The sequence below is a fragment of the Panthera tigris genome, chromosome A1 (genome assembly GCF_018350195.1).
Source record: "Panthera tigris isolate Pti1 chromosome A1, P.tigris_Pti1_mat1.1, whole genome shotgun sequence".
In the NCBI taxonomy this organism is placed as follows: Eukaryota; Metazoa; Chordata; class Mammalia; order Carnivora; family Felidae; genus Panthera; species Panthera tigris.
The window spans coordinates 28,499,701-28,526,269 of record NC_056660.1 but is presented as its reverse complement, the minus strand read 5'-3'; the positions used below and the strand labels follow the sequence as shown (position 1 = coordinate 28,526,269).

General features: G+C 36.5%; 1 protein-coding gene across 2 annotated transcripts in view; it reads right to left on the bottom strand.

The window, feature by feature from the left end:
- VWA8 (von Willebrand factor A domain containing 8) overlaps positions 1-26,569 on the bottom strand; it is a 366,248-nt gene that overhangs the window by 132,215 nt on the left and 207,464 nt on the right. For both annotated transcript variants that reach the window (XM_042977303.1, XM_015538962.2), the window contains exons 22-27: positions 25,105-25,180; positions 22,610-22,745; positions 19,942-20,061; positions 16,777-16,982; positions 15,345-15,496; positions 457-565 (exon numbers count right to left, since the gene is read on the bottom strand). In XM_042977303.1, coding sequence (XP_042833237.1) covers positions 457-565; positions 15,345-15,496; positions 16,777-16,982; positions 19,942-20,061; positions 22,610-22,745; positions 25,105-25,180 — 799 coding nt within the window. The remainder of the gene's footprint in view (positions 1-456; positions 566-15,344; positions 15,497-16,776; positions 16,983-19,941; positions 20,062-22,609; positions 22,746-25,104; positions 25,181-26,569) is intronic.

The window sequence follows — 26,569 nt, the reverse complement described above, 5'->3', positions numbered from 1 at the left end:
TAGAAGCAGACACACTGAACTTGAGACTAAAAGTCCAGTGGTGGCCCCTTGACTTCTGTTTCTTCTGTCCTTTCCAATGATATTACAAGCATCCAATTCCCCACAGTAAATCCCTTTCTGCTTGAATACCTAAAGGAGTTTCTGTTGTAATTAACAACTGATACTCCTTTCCTTTGCCTTTTTACATGAAAACAAGGATCATGGAGTAACTCTTTTAGGAGGACACACAACATACCTGACTCTAATTCACGTTGGCTCTTAGGAATTCTACTAGTCACTGACAATGACCTACACTGAGTTCCTCAGAGGCCAGGCTGGCTTGAGAGTTGGAGTGGAAGTTAAATCTAAAATAACCTCAGAACAAGTTATTTTGGAGATTGTATGGAGTTTTCCCCAGGGAACATATAGAAAAAGTTGTAACATTCAGTATTTGAATGAAGAAATGATGGTGTCAACCTTTACGTCTATGTGATGAGTTACTGCTGGACACAACAGTTTTTGCTTTCCATTTCTTGACTGACCAAACGTCCAGAAGCCCATGAACGTCTGCTCTGGCAGAGGCAACCTGTCAAGGATGATTTGAAAAGTAAACATTTCTTGTTTCCGAGTCATAGGAAAAACCCAACCTATCTATTATACAAGTAAATTTGAAGAATGTTTTACTTACAAGTGAATTATATTTTATTTTATTAAAAGAAAGTCTATGATACAACACTTGGAATATACTTTAAGAAGAAGATTTCATTTTTGCTCTTTGCAATGACATGGATGAAGCTAGAGAGCATAATGCCGATCAAAATTCAGTCAGTCAGAGAAAGACAGATACCATATGATTTCACTCATATGTGGAATTTAAGAAACAAAACAAATCAGCAAAGGGAAAAAGCAGAGAGAGGGGGAGAAATCAAGAAACAGATTCTTAATTATAGAGAACTGATGGTTACCAGAGGGGAGGTGGATGGGGGTATGGGCTAAATAGGTGATGGGGATTAAGGAGTGTACTTGTCACGATGAGCACTGAGTGATGTATGGAATTGTTGAATCACTATATTGTACACCTGAAACTAATACAACACTGTATGTTAACTAACTAGAATTAAAATAAAAAGTTAAAAAAAAAAGACTTCACATTTCTGAAACTCAGAAGCTAAGGTCCTATTTGGTTTTTATCTTGATGACAAACATAATTAAGGTTTACATATTTTTCCTTGAATGGGTAAAATACTTAGCAATTTAACATCTTAGTTCCTAGCAGAGTATAGGAAGGGTTTAAAGAAAAAAATGAAGCAATCCAACCATATTTTTAGTCTATTCTTTTTTTTTTAAGTTTATTTATTTGAGAAAGAAAGATAGCGTGCAAGCAGGGGAGGGGCAGAGAGAGATGAAGAGAGAGAGAGAATCCCAAGCAGGTTCCACACGATCAGAGCACAGCCTGATGAGGGACTCGGACTCATGAACCATGGGATCATAACCTGAGCTGAATCAAGAGTCAGACATTTAACCAACTGAGCCACCCAGGCACTTCTATTCTTTTAAATTTGGCATCAAATTATAAACAGTAAAGAAAATACCAATCACATATTTGTAAGTTGTACAAGGCAAGTCTCAGAGAGTATTTTAGCTCTTTAAACTTTTTTTTCTACTTTGAAGTATAATATACATACAGAAACGTTCATATAAATGTGTCACTTAGCCCTGAACACACCTGTGTATCCAGGTCATTACCTCCACCAAGGGAGTTATTGTCCTGACTTTAATGGAATTATTCTGTGTTTAGATTCCTTTTTATTTAAAGTGATTTTTAAATAAAGTGATTTGTCAAAATATGGCAATGCTAAACTATAAAACCACAGACAAATTTTTGAGAAGAAAGCCTTTGCATTTTAATCATACTATATTTTCTTCAAATCTTTAAAAAAAGAACCATTAATTTGTCATTTAATTTATTATAAATTTCTTATTCTGTGGTAAGGAATAAAGCAAAAAATGATTCACAGTTAAGAAGTTGTTTAAAAATAATGCATGTATGGCTATAAGTTAAAATGCATGCTCAGAATGAGTTTGATAATCATTAAAAGGGTATAGATTTGTATTTAGAAATTATTTTATTTTCAGTAAAATACACAATATTTCCATATGCATACTAAGACCATGTAAGGCTCAGATACTGTTTACATAAAATAACAGAACCAAACATTCTGGTGGAATATGTTTTGTCCCTTTGAAATGCTAATGTTTAACATATACACAAAATAAATTAAAAAGAAATTTACAGTGAAATTCTTCTAATTCATATGACATAAATCTCTCAAAAGGACATATGTGCTTATTTATCTATCACCTCAAATAACATTTTAAGTGTCTGGACAATTATCCTGATTGGTCACCCACTTCCCTGTTTTAACTGGAAATGAGGTGGGAGGGGCACTGAGTTACGGGATTTACGGTTATTGTGTTCTCTATTTTATTAAAATTTTTTTTTATGTTTATTTTTTGAGAGAGAGAGAGAGAGTAAGCTGGGGAGGGGCAGAAGAAAAGAGAGAGAGAGAAATCCCAGGCAGGCCCCATGTGGGGCTTGAACTCACAAACCGTGAGATCATGACCTGAGCCAAAACCGAGAGTCAAACGCTTAACCGACTGATCCACCCTGTGGCTCTCGTGTTCTCTCTTTTAAATGTAATAAAAACACATTTCTGTGTCAAAGGGGCAGATCCTGAAAACATCTTGCAGACTAGAATCTCTCTCTTCTTGTTTAGGGAACAAACAGTATTCTTCACTCGCTTTCGGCAGTTCACTAAAGGAGAGTTAGATTTTCAAATAGAGAAGGAGAAAACAGAGGAACGACACACCTAATTTCCCTCTGGCCTAGAAGACTTAGTGTAACAAAATGCAGGAGACCCGGATTCTAGTTCTAGTTCTTTTATTAATCAGCTCTACAAACCCGGGAAGGGAACAGTCAGCTAACTGCTCTGAGTGTTAATTTCTTCCTCTGTGAAATGACGGGTGTCATCTTCAAGGTCCTCACAGCCTGAGGAATCTTGGATGATCACTGGAGTGAGTAGAGGCAAGCCTCAGTGTTAGATTCAATAGTCTTGCATCACCTTGGTGCTCTGAAGTTAAAAGTAATCAGAGTGAAAATACCTATACCTACAAATAGAATCAGTGCCCTCATAGACAGGTATGTGCTTTATTAAAGCTTATAAAAAGAGACTCTAAATACATCCCCAAATTAGCTCTTTGAAGACAACAGAAAAAGTTACACATCTTGAAATCTAATTAGAAGTGGACAATTGCTTTACAAAATGATCCTTGGTTGACAGGTTGCTATCTACCCTAAACAATGGATCTAAAATATCCCTTAATAATCTCACAAAAAATACAGACGCTTAAAAAAACACTTCATCCCTTTGAGAAAATGTAACTTTATTCAGCTTCCAGTTTTTATGGACAGTTTCTGGGATACTCATGAAATCTGGTTTGAACTTACAAACTCAATCTACATTAATACAGAAATTACAGGCTGTCTGTTTCCATCTAAATATAGCACTAACTGGTTGGCAGGGTATGGGAAGGACCTTCAGGTACCCCATATAGAAACGATTCTGGAACCACACAACAAAATTGCAAATGCAATAGTAGCTATAAAAGAAAGACACATGTGGGGTGTTCTGGAGTTGTACAACAAACTGACTCCATCCATCCTGCTCCTTGGTAATACGAAGTGTTGTTCTAAGTCTTTTCCTGTGGGCCCCAGACTGGCCAGCTGAGGTAAACCAAAGCCCCTCATTTATTTTTCATGACTAAGTACTCTCAGTAAGCTGTGCAAAAATCTATTACTAACTCTTTCCCCTTCAATAAGTTAATAGCCAGGAGACAGGGGAAGCATTGTATTTGGGTGAATGAGCAAGCTTTGGAATTAGAAACATAATCAACATTAATTTGGACCTAACTCTAAACGAAAGGCCCTATATTTCATTACTGAAATCTGTCATCTAACTCTAACCACACTGATGTGACAGAAATGACAATGATACTTTCCATGATTTTAAGATCCTGACACTTGTATTATTTAACTCCATTAAAGTCTTAGCTGGACTGATGTCTGGATTTGATTTGAAGGGGGAGGAGGATGAATTTAAGGCCTATAAATAGCATTACTTTTTATCTTCAATGTCATTCATGAATTTATGTTTTTTAAAACAATGAAGTATTTCAATTCATATGTTGTGATATTTCTTAATCCCTTGTGGAAGTATTAATAAAGGCCTGGAAGTAAAAGTTTTAACTAAAAGAAAGGTGGACACCAAAATTATGACTCAGATCAAATTACAGCACTTGAGCAAGTTACAAAAAGAAAAAAATTTTCTTTCTAAGCATGCATACAATTCATAACATGATGCATATGGACACCAAAGCCGAGTAATACAGTTTGAATGACATGCGAGCGATTTGTCTAAGATTGTTTCCATAAAGAGGTGAGCTGGGGTTTTGAAGAGTATGTTCTGGCAAATTTCTGCCTTCTCTGAACATTTGCCAATACTATTTCTGGAGTCGGAAAGAAACACACGAAAAAGATTTGGATCTTTCTAGGGGCATTATGCAATTAAAAGTTGTTGACGTACCTATTGTCAACAATTCCTAAAATATCTCCTTACCACAACAACTACTAATTTTCACGGGAATAGTGGAACCTCTCAGGGTAGTTCCGCCAACTCCCCAAACTTCATCAATTACTACCATCTCGGAAAAGAAAAAGAACAGCTCCGATTTTAGCAGTCCTCATTCACTCCTAATGTTTTAAATCTAACCTCTGGTAAAAATTAGGTTCGACTGTCCAACTGAGTTTGCTAGAGCCTTTCACAGAATAACCCTGACAAGCATTTCCACGTTTGGCTCCTATGCCTTCTTCTTACTCTCCAGCCAACTTAGGCCTTAGCCACCTTGAACTGCTACTTGCTCTTCTTGAACATGCTACCCATTTTCATGCTTCCATAAGGCCATTACCTCTGCCCAGAACTCCTCGCTGTTACTGCCTCTTTGATGAAATCCTTCTCATTCTTAAGGCCCAATTCAAACATTACTTCCCCTTGCATCTCTTGCCCAGATTTCTTTCTGGGCAGAACAAATCTCTTGCTCTTCTGTGTTTCCATGGAAATTTGCACATTTGGAACTGTTAGAAACTCTTAGGGTACAGTTTTATAGAAATTTGCAATTTTCAGGTTTAAGGCCTGATAGAAAATAAAGTTTTAGGGGGCAAGGTCAGAAGTGAGTCTCTTGCAAATATTTATATTTATTAAAATAAACAGTTTCAGCATACTTAAAAAGAGAAAATAGAAAAAAAACCCTCAAAACGCTTTAAGTTGGTGATAATGGGTATTACTATTCCCAGTTACCCTCCCTTGTTTGCTAGAAGCTTCTGAATCTCCCTTCCCTATAATCTCACATGTTACTGGTAAATTAACTTTGTTTCATTGTGAGTGATGTGCACACAACAAATATGTGTATGCTTTTCCTTTCTTTGGGTGGCTCTGCATTAGACATGATGGTTTCCACTTTATAACTTAGACGTATACGCCTCAGCCACCCAGGTCCCACTGACGCCACTGAAATGACTCATTTGGATGCATGAGATGGAAAAAGATTTGGGGAACCCTACTATTCTTGGCTGACAATTCTCAAATATGCTCCCCAAGATCCAGAATGACACTGTGCTGTCTTAGAGCTGGTGCCTAGCGTCACTCTGTGCTAAAGCAGATATTGTCAGCTTGCTCCACACATCTCTGGCTTTCCTTCTCCTCACAGAAGTTGCCTGAGTACGGTTCTGGGGCCTGGCTTTCCTTTCTCTCCTCTTTCACGAAATTTTACTGCAAAAACCTCGCTTTTTTCTGCCATCTGCTTTACCAACCACATTTGAGTATTTTCTAACCTTAAGTTCTTTCCTTTTCTAATTATCCACATCAAGAATGATGACTGGGGTTGAATCTTTCCCAATTGGAAACTTAACCCCCTCCTACCCTCCCCCCGCACCATACACAAGAAACCTCTGTTATTTCTGACAAAAAGACCGCAAGACTGTTAATTCATTGAGGGTAAGGCTTACATCTTACTTGAATCCTTGACTCTCTGGCACTCGGAACCCATCGGTTCTGCCACTGAAATCTCTCTTGCTCGTGGGCCTCCTTTCCTTCCCACTGCCACCAGCAGGGCCTCCCTGACTGTCACTTAAGATTACTGCAGCTGCTTCCCGACAGGTCTTCCTGCTGCCAGCTTCACCGCCTTTCAAACCAAGAGACTGCCTTTCAAACCAAGAGACTATGAATTTGACCATGCTACTGTCAGGCTTAAAATTCTTCTGGGATTCCCTCTGACTCTTCTCTCCCTTTTTAGCCTCATCATGGGGCATGCCCTCACTTAACCCTTTGTTTTAGTCACCAAACTACTTGCAGTTTCCAAAATGCACCACGGCCTCTTAAAAGTGTCTCTGCTTGCAATGTTTTCTTCTCCTTTAATCCCTTAAGCATTCAGCCCGTTATCCTCCCTGACTCTCCCCCCAAGGGCAGAAGGCAGCAAGCCTACCTCTTTGATTCTCTCTAGTGTGGCTCTAACACAAGTCACTCTTTACTTGGATGCTTCTCCAATTCAACTGTGACCTCCTTGAAGGTGGAGGTAAAGCCTTCCTTCATTCACCTTTCTAATTCTGACTCCCTACCTAGTGTTTACCACATAAATGCTCAATAGTGTTTGCTAAGTGAATGCTTGGCTGCAATAGAACGGTCAACATCTTCACTTACCTACTTATCTCTCATCTCATTGGCAAGATGCAAACCACCATAGCATTCCTTCTTCCCCCATTGCATCCTGACTACATTACCCTCAACAGATGATGCAATCTACTTTGGCAGGTGTATTGGGAAGAGTTGGTTATAGATAGGGACTGGGGATGTCTATGCAGCCAAGTGACAGATACCACTTACAGATGCTTAAGGGAATCCAAGGATAGTTCTGTGAGACTGTTTAAGGTAAGTATGATAGAAGATTCATAGCTCTTGACAATTTCTATATACAGATTGGTTATATTTAAAATTTTTCTGTACCTTCATAAAGGAATTAAAAACAAATGAAATGGCTGTGAAGCTACTTTAATAATATACCAAGAGAATATAGGGCAAAGGGCTATGAAACTATAAAATCTAATACCATCTTTTGCTTATGATAGTTCTGGAATGTCATCATGTAAATCTTATTATTTTTGAAAACTAAGCTCTTTTATGAAATGGAAGTCCATCATCATGCAGAGTGGAATTGCACACCTTAGAACTCCATGATGAGTACTATGTACTCATTTGTAAAAACCAAGACATGAAAAGAAAATGATAGCATATTATAGCTTGGAAAATGGAACGTGAGCCACAAAACTTTAAGAGAGTCTTAATGCGATAAACAGTAAACTAATAATCATTCCTAGTTTCAAAGACAAACCTAATGAAGTTACTCCAAAGAGAGGCCCCGGCTGGAACGTTCTCTTCGATGCCTCTGGTACCCCATGGTTGGTCGTGGTCAGAGCAGAAGCCACTGCTATTGATGTCCCAATTACACCGAACAAGTTTTTAAAGCAGGAAACCAATTCTAGGCAAATACTCTTTCAAGGACATTCACTATAGATGAAGCTGTTCTGTCTGCAAATGCACACAACTGTTTTTATTTCTGCTGCTTTAAAAGTGTTTTCCTCACTTGATACGTTTATGTTGATGTCTACCAATGTATAAATTTACTTATACTGTGTGGAAATGCAATAGAAATGCCTGGTTGGGCGCCTGGGTGGCTCAGTTGGTTAAGCGTCTGACTCTTGATTTCGACTTAGGTCATGATCTCACAGTTTGTGAGTTTGAGCCCCATGTCGAGCTCTGCTCTGTGGTGGAGCCTTCTTGGGATTCCCTCTCTCACTTCCCTTTCCCGGCTCGTGCGCTTGTTCTCTCTCTCTCTCTCCCTCTCAAAATAAATAAACTGAAAAAAAAAAAAAGCCTAGTTAACTGGATTTCTCCTTTGCCATTGGTAAGGGAGCCAATGTTCTGCCCTTAGAGTAGGCATTGCAGTGTGGTGGTAAGCTTTGCTGTGCCAGAGGCAAAGGTCCCCAAATATAGCAATTTCAGAAAAGACCTTTACTTTATCGTTCTTATTTTATTTAAATAAGAAAAAAAAATGCAAAATTCCAGTGCTCAGATAGTGGGTGGACATTTAAAAAATAAAATATAGAAAATAAAAACATGTTAGAATATTAAAAGGGTACAGAAAGTAGAGCCTCTTTTCTCTACTCCAGGGCCTCTCTCAAAGGCAACTACTATCAATAGCTACAATGGTATCTTTAAATTGTTTAAACTGTGAACCTATTTAAGAAGTTTAATAAAAATATTGGCTAATATGGAACTAAACTTTATTAATTCAAAGTTACTTTATTTTGCCTGAAAAATAAAATTAAAAAAATTTAAGCATTTGAAAGCAGAGAGAGAATACAGATGTCAATAGGACATCAGAAGAGTAATTCGAGACTCCAATAGGGTTTCTTCATCAGCTCTGAGAGTTTTTTTTTAAATAATTTTTTAAAGTTTATTTATTTATTCTGAGACAGACAGGGAGAACATGAGCAGGGGAGGAACAGAGTGAGACAGAGAAAGAGAGAGAGAGAGAGAGAGAGAGAGAGAGAGAGAGAGAGAGAGAGAGAGAATCCCAAGCAGGCTCTGCAGGGTCAGCATAGAGCCCGACGTGGGGCTCAAATTCACAAAACTGTGCGATGGTAACCTGAGACTGAGCCCAAATCAAGAGTGGGATGCTTAACTGACTGAGCCACCCAGGTGCCCCAGCTATGGGACAATTTTTACGTGTAGTCACACATAACACTTTTAGAGGGGCAGTCTGTCTGGCAACAGCATTTTTATATATCTGAACAGGATAATGATGTTTAAACACATATATAAAGAGAGTTGTTGATATCAATTCTCTATGAGAATATCTTACATGCTTTATGAATGTGTTCATTAAGCCTAGAATAAATGAATAAGTAGGCCTAAAATCTCAAGAAACAATAAGAATGGAGAAAGAGTGGGATTGGGGGAGGAGTGTCATACATTCTCAAATCTAATTTATTATAGATATATAGTTGACCCTTGAACAATATGGGTTTGAAATGTATGGGTCCAACTTACATGCAGTTTTTTTTCAAAGAATACAGTAAGTACAGTACTGTAAATGTATTTTTTCTTCCTTATGATTTTCTTAAGAACATTTTTTCTCTAGCTTACTTTATTTTAAGAACACAGTAATAATACATATAGCATACAAAATATGTGTTAATCAACTGTTTATGTTACTGATAAGTCTTCTGGTCAACAGTAGGCTGTTAATAGTCAAGTTTTAGAGGGAGTAAAAGTTATATGTGGATTTTTGACTGCATGCTTGGTGTTGGTGCCACGAATCCCCATATTGTTCAATGTCTCTTTTATTAAGGAAAAACAAACAAACAAACAAACAACTCAGGGGCTTCTAGGTGGCTCGGTCGGTTGAGTGTCTGACTTCAGCTCATGATCTCATTCATGGCTTATGAGTTTGAGCTCTGCATCAGGCTCTCGGCTGTCAGCACAGAGCCTACTTCAGATCCTCTGGCCCTCTCTGCACCTCCCCCACTCATGCTCTCTCTCTCAAAAATAAATAAACATTAAAAAAAAAGAAAAAAACTGAAAAGAATATTTTCTGTGTGTGTGCAATAACACATAGAATCATAGGAAAAGATCTAGAAGGATTTAACAATGGTTATTTCTGGATGGTGAAATTGTAAGTGTTCTGCCTTTTTGCTAATTTACTTTAAAAATGAATGGGACATTATTTTTCATTTTGTAAATGCATCATAAAGAAATCCTACATATAAAACCTTTTTAATCTCCTCAAGTTTTTTATTCCACTTGGCTAATACAAATAAATGATTGGTAGATTATAATTTGCCAGTGACAAATAGGCAGTAAATGCTTTGGAAAAAAAGATGCTAGCTTAAGAACAAATTAAGCAGCATTAAAAAAGAAATGAACAGGGCGCCTGGGTGGCTCAGTCAGTTGAGCGTCTGACTTCAGCTCATGTCATGATCTCACGGTTTGTGGGTTCGAGCCCCATGTCGGGCTCTGTGCTGACAGCTCAGAGCCTGGAGCCTGCTTCGGATTCTGTGTCTCCCTCTCTCTCTGACCCTTCCCAACTCACGTTCTATTTCTCTCTCAAAAATAAATAAACATTAAAAAAAATTTTTTTAAAGGAAATCAACAGAGTTGAGGACAAAGAATTTAGAGTAAGGAGGATGATCATTTCAATATTTTGTAGATGTGTGTCTCCTAGGGAAGACAGGGAGAGAAAAACACGTAACAATAACTTCAGAGGGTAGAGATAATTTCTCTAATGTTTTATTTATTTAAAAATGACCACAACCTTTGAGAAGATTTCATAAATTAGTTTTGTGTTCCAAATCAGGAAAGGATAATGGCTAGTATGTTTTTTATATATGGCAGCCAAATAAAGTTTTCAAATTTATTTTTATTTTTCTAAATGAATTACCTAGTGTTTTATTTCATGATCCTTCACTATGTCAAAAAACAAAACAAAACAACAAAGAACCAAGAGAAAACTTAACTGGGAAATGAAGAGGTCTCTAAAATGATCTCTGTATGCCAAAAGTCTATGTTAATCTACTTTTTGACTCATTTTTCTTTGTGAAATATCATTGGGGGCCAGCCCCCTCCCCCCTACCTTAATCTTTCATAACTCTGTGAAGAATTTGTGCATTATACATGTAGGACATCATAGTCAATAATGATTCCAAGGTGCTTACCTCAAATCTTAAGGCCCTTTTAAACCAATTTCAGTAATTTTCAGTATCCAAAGAGTAACTGATTTAAAATTACCTATAATTTGCATATCAATGTGCTTATTTTAGTCTTTATATTACAGCTCTAATCTTGGTTAGCTTTTTTTTTTTTAACGTTATTTATCTTTGAGAGAGACAGAGAGACAGAGAGACACAGAGACAGAGCACGAGCACGGGAGGGGCAGAGAGAGAGGGAGACAGAATCCGAAGCAGGCTCCAGACTCTAAGCTGTCAACACAGAGCCCGACGTGGGGCTCGAACCCACAAACTGTGAAATAATGACCTGAGCTGATGTCAGACACTTAACCCACTGAGCCACCCAGGTGCCCCAACCCTAACCCCACTGCCAATTAGCTTTCTAATCTTAGGGAAGTGACATAACCTTTCTGTGTCTTAAATTCCTCATCTACAAAATGTAATACTAATATTATACGTATACATAAAACATTACCTATTATGGGTTTGTTATGAAGATTATCTAAATTCATGTAAAATGAGTGCTTGGGAATGTGCTGGGCATGTAGTTATCTATAAGTTGCTTGTATTACCATCATCATTATTGTTATTAATTAAGATGTTCACAGGTAGAGTATACTCTCCTGTGAATTTATGAAATGACAATTCTCTCATCTTAAGAAATGTCAAATTGAAAGTGGCATACATATTTAAGATAAAATATTATACAAGTCACTTAAAATTATGTTACAAAAAATAAGATTTTTTTTCTTCCTTTAAAACAAATGTTTTCCTGCATGTTAGAGTTCATAAATTGCTCTGAAACACACTTTTAAATTAAGAAGAACTAATGCACTAGCTGTATGTTTACTCTCAGATAAAAGAAACTTCAGAAATAAAAGCTCATTTTAGGGAAAAACAAGAAAACTTTACTTTGAAATTTATTACCTATCTCTACTACAGTAGATAATCGATACGACTTTGGTTGGATGTTTGGACCTAATTATGTGTGTTTGCACTCATTTCCGCCCCCACCCCCCACGACATTTGAAACTCAATAGCTCAGATTATTTTTAAAGAGCTCAGATTTTAACCCAAATCTTCCTATCTCTGCCTAAATTTCTCCCAGTGTGCCTCCTTATTCGGCTGTGTTTGCCATCTCTTTGGCCTATCCTATCTCGTATATTAGAAACTGAAAAGGGAACAGTAAAAAAGAATCTCAGGAAGTACCAGTGGGAAGAGGCCAATGTAGTGTGGGAGTCTAGGTGGCCAATTCTGATCTCAGCACTAAGAATTGGGAGTGTGTTGTAGATCAGGAAGAAGAGCTGCATTATGGCACGCCCGAGCTAGGTAAAATAACCACCTGGTAAGACTCAGCCTAAAAGTAGTGGGTTTAGCAAAGGTTTAGTAAAGAAGGTAAGTCATATTCACCTCATAATATGACACTAGGCCTTTTAAGAATGTCCAGAGACCTATGAGATAGGTACTATCACTGTACTCTTTAGGAGAACAAAAGGGGAAGTGACAGCATCTCTTCTGGGAACTCACTAAAGATCACTAATTGGACACCACCAAACAGCCAAAGTATATCCTGATTTCAGCTGAGGAAGAAGGTGCTGTAGAAGACTGTAACAACAGCGGTCATCTCTGCCCAGGTGAAAACTTCCTTCTACAATTTTTGCCATACCTCTCTTTTTAGTTATATACAGTGGGTGGCCAGTTATTCTTCCATCCCCAACTTGAATGTGAATGTGAACACCCTATTCGGACTCAGTGGAATTTTGGTCCTAACCAATAAACACTATGATTGGATTAGAGAACAAGAAAATTAAGAGGCTGTAGCAAGAATTTTTCATTTGGGGCAAAAGGATATTAACGATAAGTAAAACATTTTGTCTTTCTTTCTTCAGAACAGAAACCCATTGTGGAGCTTCTTCACTGACATAGTATATATGCAGAGGTGGGCAGGAGCTGGTTTAGCAAAAAGTCTAGTGAAGTACGAGCTTTAGTAAAAGGTCTAGGGAATTAGTACGAGGTTTAGCAAAAGGTCTAGAAAAGTCAAAGCAAATCATAAGACTGCATGGGGACAACTTTAAATCTTCAGAGGGCTATGTGATTATTATTAACAGTGTGTTACTCTAGAGAGAAAAAGGAAACATTAGCATCACTCCTTTCTTATTCGTTTTTGTTTTTCCAACGAGAGAAAAATAAGATTATGTTAAAATGCAAAGGATGTTAGAATAGGAAGGAATCTTATTAATAAAGTTAACCTTATTAACTTTACGAAAAGGACCTTATATTCTAGCCTCATTAGGACAGTCTTATTTTATACCTCTTTTTACAGAGCTATTATTAACAGAACCCCCTTCCATTGTTAAACATGTACTCATTAGATAAGTTATATGGTTATGCTGTCTATAATAAAATGCCCTCATTTTACCAACAGGCCAAAAATCTGTTTCTCCGTCACTGACCAACCACACAGGTTGAATATATAACTGCTGAGCTCCTAGGCCATTGCTTCGTCACTTTACCATTCTCCTCTATCAAGGTACAGGACTGACTGTTCAGTAGAAACAGACATATGGAAGCTGTGGATTTCAGTTAGAGGGCAACAAAATGACATAGCTACTTTAGAGCTGCCTGAGTCACTGCAATTTACCAACGTGGAAACAATGCCCTGAATGTCAAACTGTGGTCTACTGCTAACTCCACCACAAGGGAAAATCCACTCATCCTCCACATCTCTGAGTCTACTGTTAGCTACATGCAGTGGGTGGACAGCTAGATGTTTCCATCCCCATGTCAGGCATGAGCATGACCATCTCGTTTCTAGGCTCAATATACTGTTTCCACTCATAAGTACTAGAGTTGGAATTAACTTGCCATGAAGAATTTTTTCAGTTTAGAAGTGAGAACTGTAATGCATAAGTTAAATCATTTTATCTGTCTTCCTTAGAAACTTAAAATGCTCTCTATTTCCTTTTGATTGATCTTACCAACTGATGTCTATTTTAATTTTTATTTCAAGTTGTACAAGTGTACAAAAGATGTTATTTTAAAATCATAAGCCTCGTTTCCATGAAGCCAGAACTCTATAGAAATTTGCTAGTGGTAAAAAAACAACAACAAACCCATCTTATTTCCAATTGGAAAAAAAAGATCCAGTTTATAAAAAGGGAAGTAAAAAACATGAGTGCTTACAGAGGTTTCCATATTAAAGATAATTTCCTGAACTCTAACATAGAAGGTATGCTTTTAAATTAGCAAACGAGCTTCAAAATGCCTACAAACACTGCTAATCAATCAGTAAAACAATAGTTTAGAGAAAATTGTTTGTATTAGCAACTTAGTGATTAGTGACACCAAATCACTCCTTTCAAAAAGAAAAATTTACTCACTCATTAATAATATAAACCAATTCACCGATAATTTCAAACATAACTGCATCTTGTGCCTTTACCACAAAAGGGAAATATTTGTTTCTCTTTAAGAATCCTTGAAGAAACTGTTAAAGCTTTAACCACTTATTTTTATTGGTACTTATCCTGACAAGTTTTTATAATAACTTCAAAGAAGAAATAAATAAGGATGATATTTAAACTTAGGATGTAAATGTATATATGTGTGTGTGTATAGATGGACTAATCATCAATTTATATTTAACAATTTTTTCTAAGGAGGGTAGAGAGTACCTCCTGTATGAGATTAAATTTAAATAATAATTTAAAAGTAATTATTGTCCCTTAAGAATTATGGTAATTAACTATTTTTTATAGACAAAGGTGGCATTAAATGCATTATCAATTAAGTGATACGTATCTAAAACTGTTGAATTTTCACTGACTTAATTACTAGTAAACTACATCAACAATCATTCTGGTAAACAACATATTTGCAAGAATTGTCTACTAAGGTTAAGTATGTAGTCTACAATTACAAAATAAAAGGCAACTGGCCTACATGAAACAAACCCACTTGTTTTCACTACCTCTTTCATCCATTGAGCTGAAATAAGTAACCAACATTCTCTTCAGTTAATATGATTATAAATTTAGAAAACTATCATAACAGAAAAATATATGGTGACACAAATAAGAACATCTTAACTAAATACATATTAGCCCTTTAAGTAGTTTCCATGTTTGTGCAATGATTTTGCACTAGACTAGGAAATAATGAGAGTCATAGTAATTCAACAAAAGGACAGAGACTGTTAAAGAAACAAATATTTCCCTTTATTTGATTACATTACATCTACTCATGGGATATTCAAAGTAATTGAAATTCTCAATTTACAGGCCTACAAATAATGCTATTTAACTGAAATCCAGTCAGCAAATAGCAACACGCATTTGAAAAGTTTACTCATGGAATTTCCACACCAGGTCAGTTTAGCAGCATGTAACAGTAGATTCAGAATTGTCACCATTTAAGAATCAGAACAGTAACCCTCAAGAGTATTTTATCAATAATTAGTTTGCCTTACTCCTTTGCCAGATGCACATTGGTCGGTTTTGCTCCAATAGGTATCCCATATTTGTGCAAAGTGTTAATCAAAATCTCCCTCATTTCGTTGTTGTAGGAATCAAAGTCAAACACATTCCGAACCACACTGGAGAGACCTTCCATGGGAAATTTCTGTATTAAAAAAAAATTTCCTTATTACACATGTGATAAAATATACAGTATTATAAAAATTTATAAAACTGATAGAACAATAATGATCAAATAAACTTTAACAGATGTTTACTAGCCTGGTCAGATAATTAGATAGGAGGTAATATATACATTTTCTTTTTAATGTTTGCTGTGATCTTGGTATTTTCCTTTTCAAATAAATATTAGAATTTGAAGGGGAACAGTTCTTTCCCTCAAATGTTAAATCAGTGCTCAGATCCTGTTTGGTGACTTCCATTGCTTTCTGAAACCTCCGGCCTTTAAAATGAGTAGCAGATTGACCAAATTAAAAAAAAAAAATGCTATTTACATAGATAGAGCAAAGTGTTGAATATCTGTACAGAAGTATTTAGAGAAGTCACAGGTCTATGAATAAATGAAAGAATAGACAAAGGAGCAAGAAAAGAAGGGAAGAAGAATATAAAAAGTACAGTGAATAAAGAAACCAAATGGCAGAGGGAAAGAAATACTAATAACAGCTACATTTACACTGGTTGTGCACTCTGGGTCCCTTGTTGGCTGTGTCTTGATTTTCTTTAGGCACTGGGGTCTGAGCTGGACTTTTCATGGTTTTAATACGCAGAATAAAGCTTTCTATTTCCCTTTCTAGATTTTCCTTAGCGAGTTGAGGATGGGTCAGAGGTCAAGAGTCATTAGGTTGTGACTTTTAGCTTAAAGACCATTATTTGTTATAAAAGTAGACCTGACCTGGGTTTTTTGTTTTCTTTACGAAGGTGGACCATATATTGTACACAGCTACAAAGAATTACATTCTCCTGCCCATTTATTCTATCTTATAAAACTTTCTTACAGTATTTACAGGCATATAATAAATACTGTTCTTACTGTGTTTTCTATATTCACATCTTTTGTTTTCAAAATGAAAATATTTTTCACTCAGATACCTCATGCTTGTTGTATCAAGTCAAATAGTGGTAAAGTTTCCCTGCTTGTCTCATTCTGTCTTCCCTCACCCCCCAAAAAACCTCCACCAAATTTCCTAGCTCCTTGGTAATGGCCATGGCACAGACCTTCACTTACATCAATTCAAAGGCTTAAACATAAAATGTTCATCAGTCTTCCAGATTTAAAATTTAGATTACAAATACTTCTTATTATATCACCTAAATCGGTATTATATTTTAGAAATTAAAAGACTTGGTATAAATTAAGCAGTCTAAAAAAAAAAAAAGAAGACTGATAGTTTCTTCTAAATCTTTATGCACAGGCACGTGCCATACCTGTAAATGCTTCACTATGTTGACGACTTCTCTGGTAGAATAAGGATAATTAATAGTCCCCTGGTCAGCTAAACTCCTCAGTTCTCCAAAGGCAGCCACGAGCTTCTGAAGGATGGTCTCAGGCACATCTGGTCCATATTGCCTGAGCATTTCAAGCTCTGAATGGGGTTTGGGATTATCAACTGCATGGCAGCTAAAGATATCACCTGTAAGAAAAAAAAAGATTCACATTCAGTATGCAAGTAATCCATTATAATGCCATAGGAGATACAGAATGGTCGTTTAAAGAGACCTTGGTTGTTCATCAAAGCACTTCTATTTTTAAATATATAAAACTGCACAGAAAGCCCGTCCAATGATAGAACGGTACAGAGAAGAAATGACTAGAACAAAAGAAAAGGAAACTGACAGATGTGTGATTTATTCTTCATAGATTTCTGTTAAAAATTATATAATATTTAAATACAATTTCACTGGGAGATGCTCAAATATAAAAGCCAAAAATAGAGAGGCCTGTGTCTCTGCCAATCCCACTCCTTTCCCCCACAGGCACCCAATATTGACAGTTCAGTATTTGTTCTTCTATAACTGCATTAGTCTTTTTAAAAATACATGGGACGCCTGGGTGGCGCAGTCGGTTAAGCATCAGACTCTTGATCTCACCTCAGGTCATGACCTCACAGTTCATGAGTTCCAGTCCCACATCCTGCTCTGCACTAATGGTGTGGAGACTGCTTGGGATTTTGTCTCCCATTCTCTCTGCCCCTCCCCCTCTTGTGCACACGCATGTGTGCATGTCTTCTCCTTCTCTCTCTCTCTCTCTCTCTCTCTCTCTCTCTCAAAATAAATAAATTAATTAAAAAATACATACATACAAACACAATTTTGGTGATTTATTCATTTTCTATTAATTGGAAAATACTCTTCATACAGTTCTGGAACTGTATGAAAATACTCTTCATACAGTTCTGGAATTTTTAATTTTAACACATGTTGAACATTTTCAGAAATGACATACATCTATCTCATATGCATGTTTCTTTATGTATACCAAGATGGGGGAATTAGTATCACTGCTCTATACCCAATTTATATCTTGCGCAGATTGCTAGAATTTACACAAAATATTTCAACCATAATTTAGGCAACTGAAATTATACTAGCACCATATAATCTATGCTCAAGAGAGATGGGTTTCTCATATTAAAAGTTCATGTAATTCTACTGATGCACAAACCAAGAGATTGGGGGCCGAAGGAAGTTAAAGTAAATAGCTTTGCATTATTTAATATGATCATTTTATGTTTTTTAAGTTTATTTATTTATTTATTTTGAGAGAGAGAGAGAGAGAGAGAGAGAGAGCGTGTGCACACATACATGTAAGTCAGGGAGGTGCAGAGAGAGAGGGAGAGGGAGAATTCCAAGCAGGCTCCATGCTGTCAGTGCAGAGCTGACACAGGGCTTGATCCCATGAATCATGACATCATGACTTAGGCTGAAATTAAGCCACCCAGGTGCTTAACTGATTAAGCCACCCAGGTTCCCCAATATGTTCATTTTAGAAAGAACTTTCTAGTTCTCAAAAATCATTCAAATCATAATTTATCATTATTACATATTTATAAAAGTAACTGAATAAAACACAAGCCATGATAACTTCAAGCTTGTAGCTCATAGACTAAACCTGTTCAAACACAAACACAAAGTATATTTTTTTGCTGAAGATCAAATGTAACATGAATGTAAAATGATAATTAACCACTCATTCATTCATTCATTCATCAAGTAATTATTATTATTTTTTCATCAAGTAATTATTAAGTATCTTCCATGAGCCAAGTACTACTCTAGCTATTTTATATACATCAGTGATCAAAAACACAGAAGTTCCTGTCCTCATGAAGTTTATGTTCTGGCAATGAACAGAAAGTATAAATATTAGAAGCCATTTGTTTCAGAGAAGAAAAAAGTCATACTATAGGATATCAGAAATGGTAATGATGGTGGAGGTGAGTCAGGTAGTCCTTGTGGAGAAGGTAACATCTGAGCAAATGCAGCTATTGGTGGGGAAAGAGCACTTCAGGCAGAGGGTACAGCTAAAGTGAAGACCCCAAGGCAAGCATACTTCATATGTTCAAGGAAGACACAGGAGAACAGAATGGCTGAAAAAGAATGAGTGACGGGAAGAGCATCATAGAATAGAACCGACATGAAGTCATGGAGATAAGAGGATGTGGGAGACATATTGAATGCTCTTCTGTATAAATTCTACACAGGTACAAACATATTCATATATACATATCCCTCTTGCCTTTTGGTTTTTTAACTAATTCAAATGGTAGACTACTCTTCTGACTTATTATTTCACTTAATATATTTTAAAGATTTTTTTTTTTTTGATCAGCATAGGTAAACTTACCCCATTCTTTTTTAAACTGCTGCATAGCACCCTAGTGTGTGGACAGCACACAGTTTCTTTATCCAGTCCCATTTGGATGGACATTTGGGTTGTTTCCATTGTTTTGCTACCATAAACAATGCCATATTGCCTATCTTTGTATTTCAATCATTGCATGGGTGAATTGTCTTGAAAAAATTCACTGATACAGAATTGCTAGATCAAAAATCCTACTGAGCCTGCTCCATGTTGAGTATGAAAATTACTGGTATCTAGAATCACCTACTTGCCATAGAGAAGTGAATTCCTTCTTAAAGGCTCTTGTTGATGAAGTCTGTCCCAGGGCCTCTCTGATCCGTGTTAATCAGTCTCCTCAGAGCTGGTCTCCAACTCTTTCGTACTTACAGGGATGTGACAAAAACCAAACACTGAAAATCATTTCTGATTTTGTGTTTTATTCTAAGAGACCCCAAGCAACAAACATAGTATAACTGTTTGAGCAGTTACAGGCTCTGGAATCAGACAGACTTAGATATGAAGCCCAATTCTCATATTCATTGTGTAAGTGACTCCAGAAAAGGTGACTCTCTCTGAATATCTGATGTTCTCCTTCTCTCAAAAGGAGATAACACATACTCTCACAAGGTGTTTGCGATGATGACACAGCACATGGTGGCATTCAGTGACAGCCACCTCATACTGTTACTAAGACAATATTATTATTGTTATTGCTATTGTTTTTGTTATTGTTATCATTATTATTTTACCTAAAGTGCCGAAGAAATCATTGCCTAAGAAAGGAAATCCAGGTCTGTTGGCCAGAACAATCATTCTAAAATCAGGATGAATCACAATAACGTTTTCTCTTCCATTGACATTAGCAGAATCTGAAAAACATAATTTCTCCTTAGTCTTTATTGATATTTAATAATTCTTAAGAATTTCGTTACAGCATTTAAAATAATATAAGTAGTCAATTAAAAAAAACCCTAAAAGGGGCGCCTGGGTGGCTCAATCGGGTGAGCGTCCGACTTCGGCTCAGGTCACAATCTCGCGGTCCGTGAGTTCGAGCCCCGCGTCAGGCTCTGGGCTGATGGCTCAGAGCCTGGAGCCTGCTTCCGATTCTGTCTCTCCCTCTCTCTCTGCCCCTCCCCCGTTCATGCTCTGTCTCTCTCTGTCTCAAAAATAAATAAATGTTAAAAAAAAATTAAAAAAAAAAAAAACCTAAAAATCTGGTTGTGTCAATTTCGTTATGGGGAAAAAAAAACTTCCTTGAGAAAGTTTGCTTAAGAACAGAACACTGATTATGCATATACTGAATTTTACAGGAACTTATATTTTTATGTAAATTCAATGTAAATCTAAAAAGCAAACTTGCCCAAATATTATCTTACAGTATTTAAACTTGGCTTGAGATACATTATTCCTTAAAAAAAAAAAAAAAAAGAGGTAAGAATCTATAACGAAGGATAATCCAAAGGATACCCAAAAGATAATCCAAACATCCTTCTATTTTCATCAAATCAGTAGCTGCATCACTTTGCTAACAGCCTGCCATCATGCAGCTAGGAAGTGATTCCTGGTTTAGACTATGTGCCCTGAAACTTAACACAGAATAAAGGTCTTGAACACCTAGTCAGCTCATTCGTGCAATGTTGATTTATTTCCAATTAAAGGATTCTACCTTAGTTCTTAAAATACATAGTTTCTTTTAAAAAAAATTTTTTTTTAACGTTTATTTATTTTTGAGACAGAGAGAGACAGAGCATGAACGGGGGAGGGTCAGAGAGAGAGGGAGACACAAAATCTGAAACAGGCTCCAGGCTCTCAGCAGTCAGCACAGACCCCGACGCGGGGCTCAAACTCACAAACTGTGAGATCATGACCTGAGCTGAAGTCGGTCACTCAACAGACTGAACCACCCAGGCACCCCAAAAGTCAGGCAGAATTCTAATCCTGAAAGTCTGAATGATCTAGGAGTTCGTATTCAAGCTGTCTAACTCAAATGCTCATTTCTCCCACAAATTCACTGTGAAGTTGAAATATTAGAATATCTTTATTAGTGCTGAGTTTCCTAGGCTCAGAAATAGCCATCTTGAAATACTAACATCTAAGAAAAACCCCTCTGGTGATGCACCTGCACATTTTTAATGGGGTTTTCTTTACATCCTCACTTTGCATACGGAAGGTTTTAGTTATTAGTCTCAATTTGTTTGATTACCCTGCTATCAGCTATATATATTTTCAGTGACTAGTTATAGATGTTCAAGTCTTCTCATCACACAAAAAAATTAAATTAGAAACTAGAAAAGGGACACCTGGGTGGCTCAGTCGGTTAAGCGTCCGACTCCGGCTTAGGTCATGATCTCACAGTGTGAGTTCAAGCCCTGCATCGGGCTCTGTGCTGACAGCTCAGAGCCTGGAGCCTGCTTCAGATTCTGTGTCTCCCTCTCTCTCTCTGCCCCTCCCCCACTTGTGCTCGGTCTCTCTCTCTCTCTAAAATAAATAAGATGTAAAAAAAAATTAAAAAATTTAGAAACTAGAAAATATTCTGACATTACATTAGACAGTTTTTCTTTGTAGGTTAAACAGACTGATCAGATTCATCGATCTACATTTTTGCTAACAAGAAAAAATTCAATCAATCAATCAATCAATCAATAAAAGGAAGAAGGTAGTCCAAAACAGAGGATAACTTCTTCCCGTGGTAGGAGTGTGTGTGTGTGTGTGTGTGTGTGTGTGTGTGTGTGTGTACACATATTCACATGTATGTATGACAAATATATATATATAATAAAATGCGTGGCAATTTTTCTAATTATAATGAGTAATAACATTAATTTTAACATTATAAGCAATAGAACATGCTAGAGCTTTTTAAAAAATTCAGATAATGATGAAGGAAATTAAATTACATACAAATCATGGACAAATGAGTATAATAAAGATGATATGTTAGGGGTGCCTGGGTGGCTCAGTCACGTAAGTGCCCGACTTCAGCTCAGGTCATGATCTCATGGTTTGTGGATTTGAGCCCCATGTCAGGCTCTGTGCTGACAGCTCAGAGCCTGGATCCTGCTTCAGATTGTGTCTCCCTCTCTCTCTGCCCTTCCCCTGCTCACGCTGTATCTCTCAAAAATGAGTAAATGTTAAAAAACATTAAAAAAATTATATCTTAGTATTCTCAGAGTAGAAAAATATAAAGCTGATTTGACCTAAAACTACTATGAAAATTTTCACAGATGCTCTCTGACTATAAAAATGTGAGACAAAGATTGATTCAGATGTATTGATTTTTATAAATGACTGTCAATGCAGACAACTTTGGTTATATGGAACTTATGTTTGTTACTTGTAGAAAAATGGCCAGCTAAGTGTGTGATTTGATACCAAAGATGTGAAATTTGCATATATTGAAAGCTTTTTTATACTCACTTGCAACAATGCGTCTTCCATCTGCTAGAATCATTTCTCCATTTTCTACTAGAGTTTTTAAAATACAGGTGACATTTGTTGGGGCTTTGTCTGCCTCATCTACCACCAGAACATGACCCAACTTTACTGCTTTAACCTTTGAAGACAGAACATTTATCATAAACAAAAAAATAAAAGCAAATGTCTTTAAAATTTTTTCACTCATTGCTTTGGCTTTATACTAGTAGCTAGTTTTACTTAAGTTATGGATACACTATCACAAAAAAAAAATGTGTAGCAGAGCTGGAAACAAAATTTATAGATCACCTCTAAAAGCTTCACATAGTTACCAAATTGTTAACTCTGCAGTAATCAATTTATTCCCCTTTGGCGACATAATTATTCCTATGTTGGTAATGTCCACATTTTACACCCCAGAGTAGGGGCGATTTAAAACAAGCGAAACAAATACAGAAACTAGAGTTCCATGGAGGTTAAGAAGACTGAGACATCACAATCAAGAGTGGATATCCGAACACTGCATTTGTTATGGCTCTAAAGGAGTGGGGGATTTCAATAGATCAGAATGGATGGTCAAGAGGTGGGTATTCAATATAAAGGGAATCACTGGTCAAACTCAAGAAATCCTGAGGCACATTGAGGGAAGAGGGAATATGAGTAGTCTATCTTGGCTGAAGCAGAGGTTAAATGTAAGAAAGAAAAAAGAAAACAGGGTCTGAAAGAGTAGATCAGGTCTCTGTTAATTTGTCACCAGAGTGACAAATATGTACTTTATCTCATTAAGTAATCAATTTGTAAAGATTTATGAGTTTAGGCATGATAGGAATGGAGGCTGGAACTACACTTTAGGATGTTTAATCCTGCAGCTATATGCAGAGTAGACTAAAAGGGGATTACCATAATAATCTGGTAAAAAAGTAGTTTGAGGGACCTGGTTTTAAGGGAAGAGGCATGGAAAAGTGGAAATAAAAAGTATTAAATTGATCTGAAGAGTTTTCTTCTTTTAAGTTTTTAAAATTTATTTTGAGAGAGAGAGTGCACATGAGGGCACAAGTGGCAGAGGGGGAGAGAGAGAGGGAGAGAGAGAATCCCAAGCAGGCTCACAGAGCCTGATGTGGGGCTCGATCTAATGAATTGTGAGATCATGACCTGCGGTGAGATCAAGAGTTGGATGCTTAACCCATTGAGCCAACCAGGCACCTTGATCTGAAGTTTTTTGGACATATAATCTATAGTCTTGGCAACTGATTACATGGGAAGTAAGGAAAGGAAAAATAAGAAAGAATCCTAGGTCTTAGGTGTCTGAATAAGTGGTGATGTTATGAAGAGAAAGGTAAAAATAAAAGCTAGGAAAAACTCTTAAAAACATTTTAAGAGGGGGGCACCTGGGTGGTTCAGTTGGTTACACATCTAGCTCCTGATTTCAGTTCAGGTCATGATCTCATGGGTCATGAGTCTGAGCCCCGCACTGGGCTCCAGGCTGACAGTGCAGAGCCTGCTTGGGATTCTCAATCTCTCTCTCTCTCTCTCTCTCTCTCTCTCTCTCTCTCTCTGCCCCTCCCCTGCTTTCTCCCTCTCTCTCTCAAAATAAATAAGTAAACTTAAAAAAAGAAAACATTTTAAGAGAGTAGATGGGGGAAATACTCAATGAATTTAAATACAAACCCAAAGCTTATTTTTTTAATGAACCATATAATAAATTTTCCTCATTACATAGTTTTGACAAATAATTTTACAGATTGAGAAACAGATGATTGCCTCTACCACAAATGAATATTCATATTCTAAAAAAACTGATAAGGGTTCTTCTTTTTAATTTTAGGGCAAAAATGAACTGAGTTAAAAAAGAGGGAGAAAACATATAGCTTTCAAACACTAATCCAACTCCAGCCTTCACATCTCTGTTCAGGGAAAGTCAGACCCAACCTGGGAGAATTCAGGAGTGAGATTCTAAAGACTTCAATCACTTCAAAAAGCTCTGGACCAGAGAGGTTCTTATGTTGGCATATTTGTGCCATTACCACAAAGGAGTTATCTACACAGAGGGACAGGCCTGGCAGGCCAGGATTATTTTGGGTCTTATGTAAGAAGTTGAGGGATGGGTCTTTCCAGCTACCCAAAACACTGGGCTATATTTTATTCATTAAAATCATTTAAAAAAATTCTAGAAACATTATCTAATTTTAAACACTACACATTTGAAAACAGCAAAGTTTTTTTTCCTTAATTCTGGAATGATAAAGAAACCATTAGAGGATTTCTATCATTCCCTAAATCACCTGGAAGAGAAAAGAACAGAATAAGAAAACATTTTATTTTCCAATAATTTGTATTTAAATATCTACTCCCCAAATGACATATGAATGAGTGTTTTCCAGTTAAGACTGAAATTCATTGAAATCTATGGGATATTTACAAATCCCTCTCAAAGGCTGAAATACAACTATCATTCAGAAAAATAGAGTTGAGAATATTCATATAGTTGGATTACTAACCAAAGGTGAGTCTTCATATACAATCAGTCCATCTTTAACAGAAGGCTGAAGAGTAAGGGTTTGTACTGTGGTGTCCCTGAAGTTAAACCGAAACATTTTATGGTTAGTAAGAAAATAAACAGACATGAATAAAAATATAGCACAGGAGGACTTCTTTTTAAATTTTTATTCACCACCCACTTTTCTCAAAATGAATAATAACAAATGAAATTCCATTTAGCAACAGTATTTTGTGGATGTAAATATGAATTATAGGGTTTGGAAATCAATCCAGGTGCAGGTGATAGGCAGGTCCAGACACATTTAAGGGGATCAATTCTATATCTTCATCTTCTACATATATGCTCTCTTTAAAATAAAAAATTTTATGGCCATCTTGATCATATCATGTAGAGAATTAAATTACTTTTAAAATGTGAGTAGCACTTTTCTTTATAAGAATTGAAGGTTGCCTTTTCAAATTTATCACTTACCAAGTAATATGTGGAGTTATACCTGTGTTCTTTTGAGTACCTACTATGTGTGAGGCCATACTTGGAATGTGAACTTCAGACCTTAGTGTTATAATATGCTTCTGAAACTTCTCCCCAAATGCTAACATTTATCACCATCTATTAAAATTATAAAATGTGTATTTATTTAAAAAACTGATAAATACTATATGACAATGACAAACCAAGCAAACTTAAGATATCTTTCAAGTAAGTTTTTGCTTTAGCAAAACAAATTTAATCAAAATAAGTGAATTGCTTTGACAGGCAGCAGTGAGGTAGTAGAAAGAAGACATTGGAGTCAGACCAATCAGGATTCAAATTCTAGTTCTTATCACTTATTAGCCACCTGATCTTGGGTAAGTAATACAATCCACCCAGGAGGATCGATGACAGAACACTTGGAAAGTACCTAGCACAGCATATGGCAGATATAAAGAGTGTAACTACACATCAGCCTTACCAGTTTGTTACCATTATTTCTGCTGTTAGGACTGAAAGTTCTTGCCTGTCTAACTTCTACCTGATCTTCAGGTCTTGAGTGTAGACGGTGTTTCTTGGAAATCCCCACCATGACCCTTTCTAAAAAGACCAGGTTAGGTGACCCTATTGCATGTTCCCTTTGAGCCCTGGATCTCCTCTATTTCAACCCTTAACACACTATATTCTAATTACTTATCTTAATATCTTTCTACATAGACTGTAAGATTTAAGAAGGTAGACCATATCTATCTGTCCCTCATCCAGTTCCCTGCATCTAATGGATATCTGGCACATAGAATGCATTTAATACATATTCGCTGAATAAATGAATGCATGAATAAAATGACAAAAATGCTAAAAGTTAAAAGTCAACACTGTGGCTTATAACACAACATATAGTATGTGGATTTCCAAATTTATTGGACCAGGGACCCCCCTTTTTTTTTTTAAACAGAGAATCTGGAACTATAGAATCCACTTCAGTAAATGTT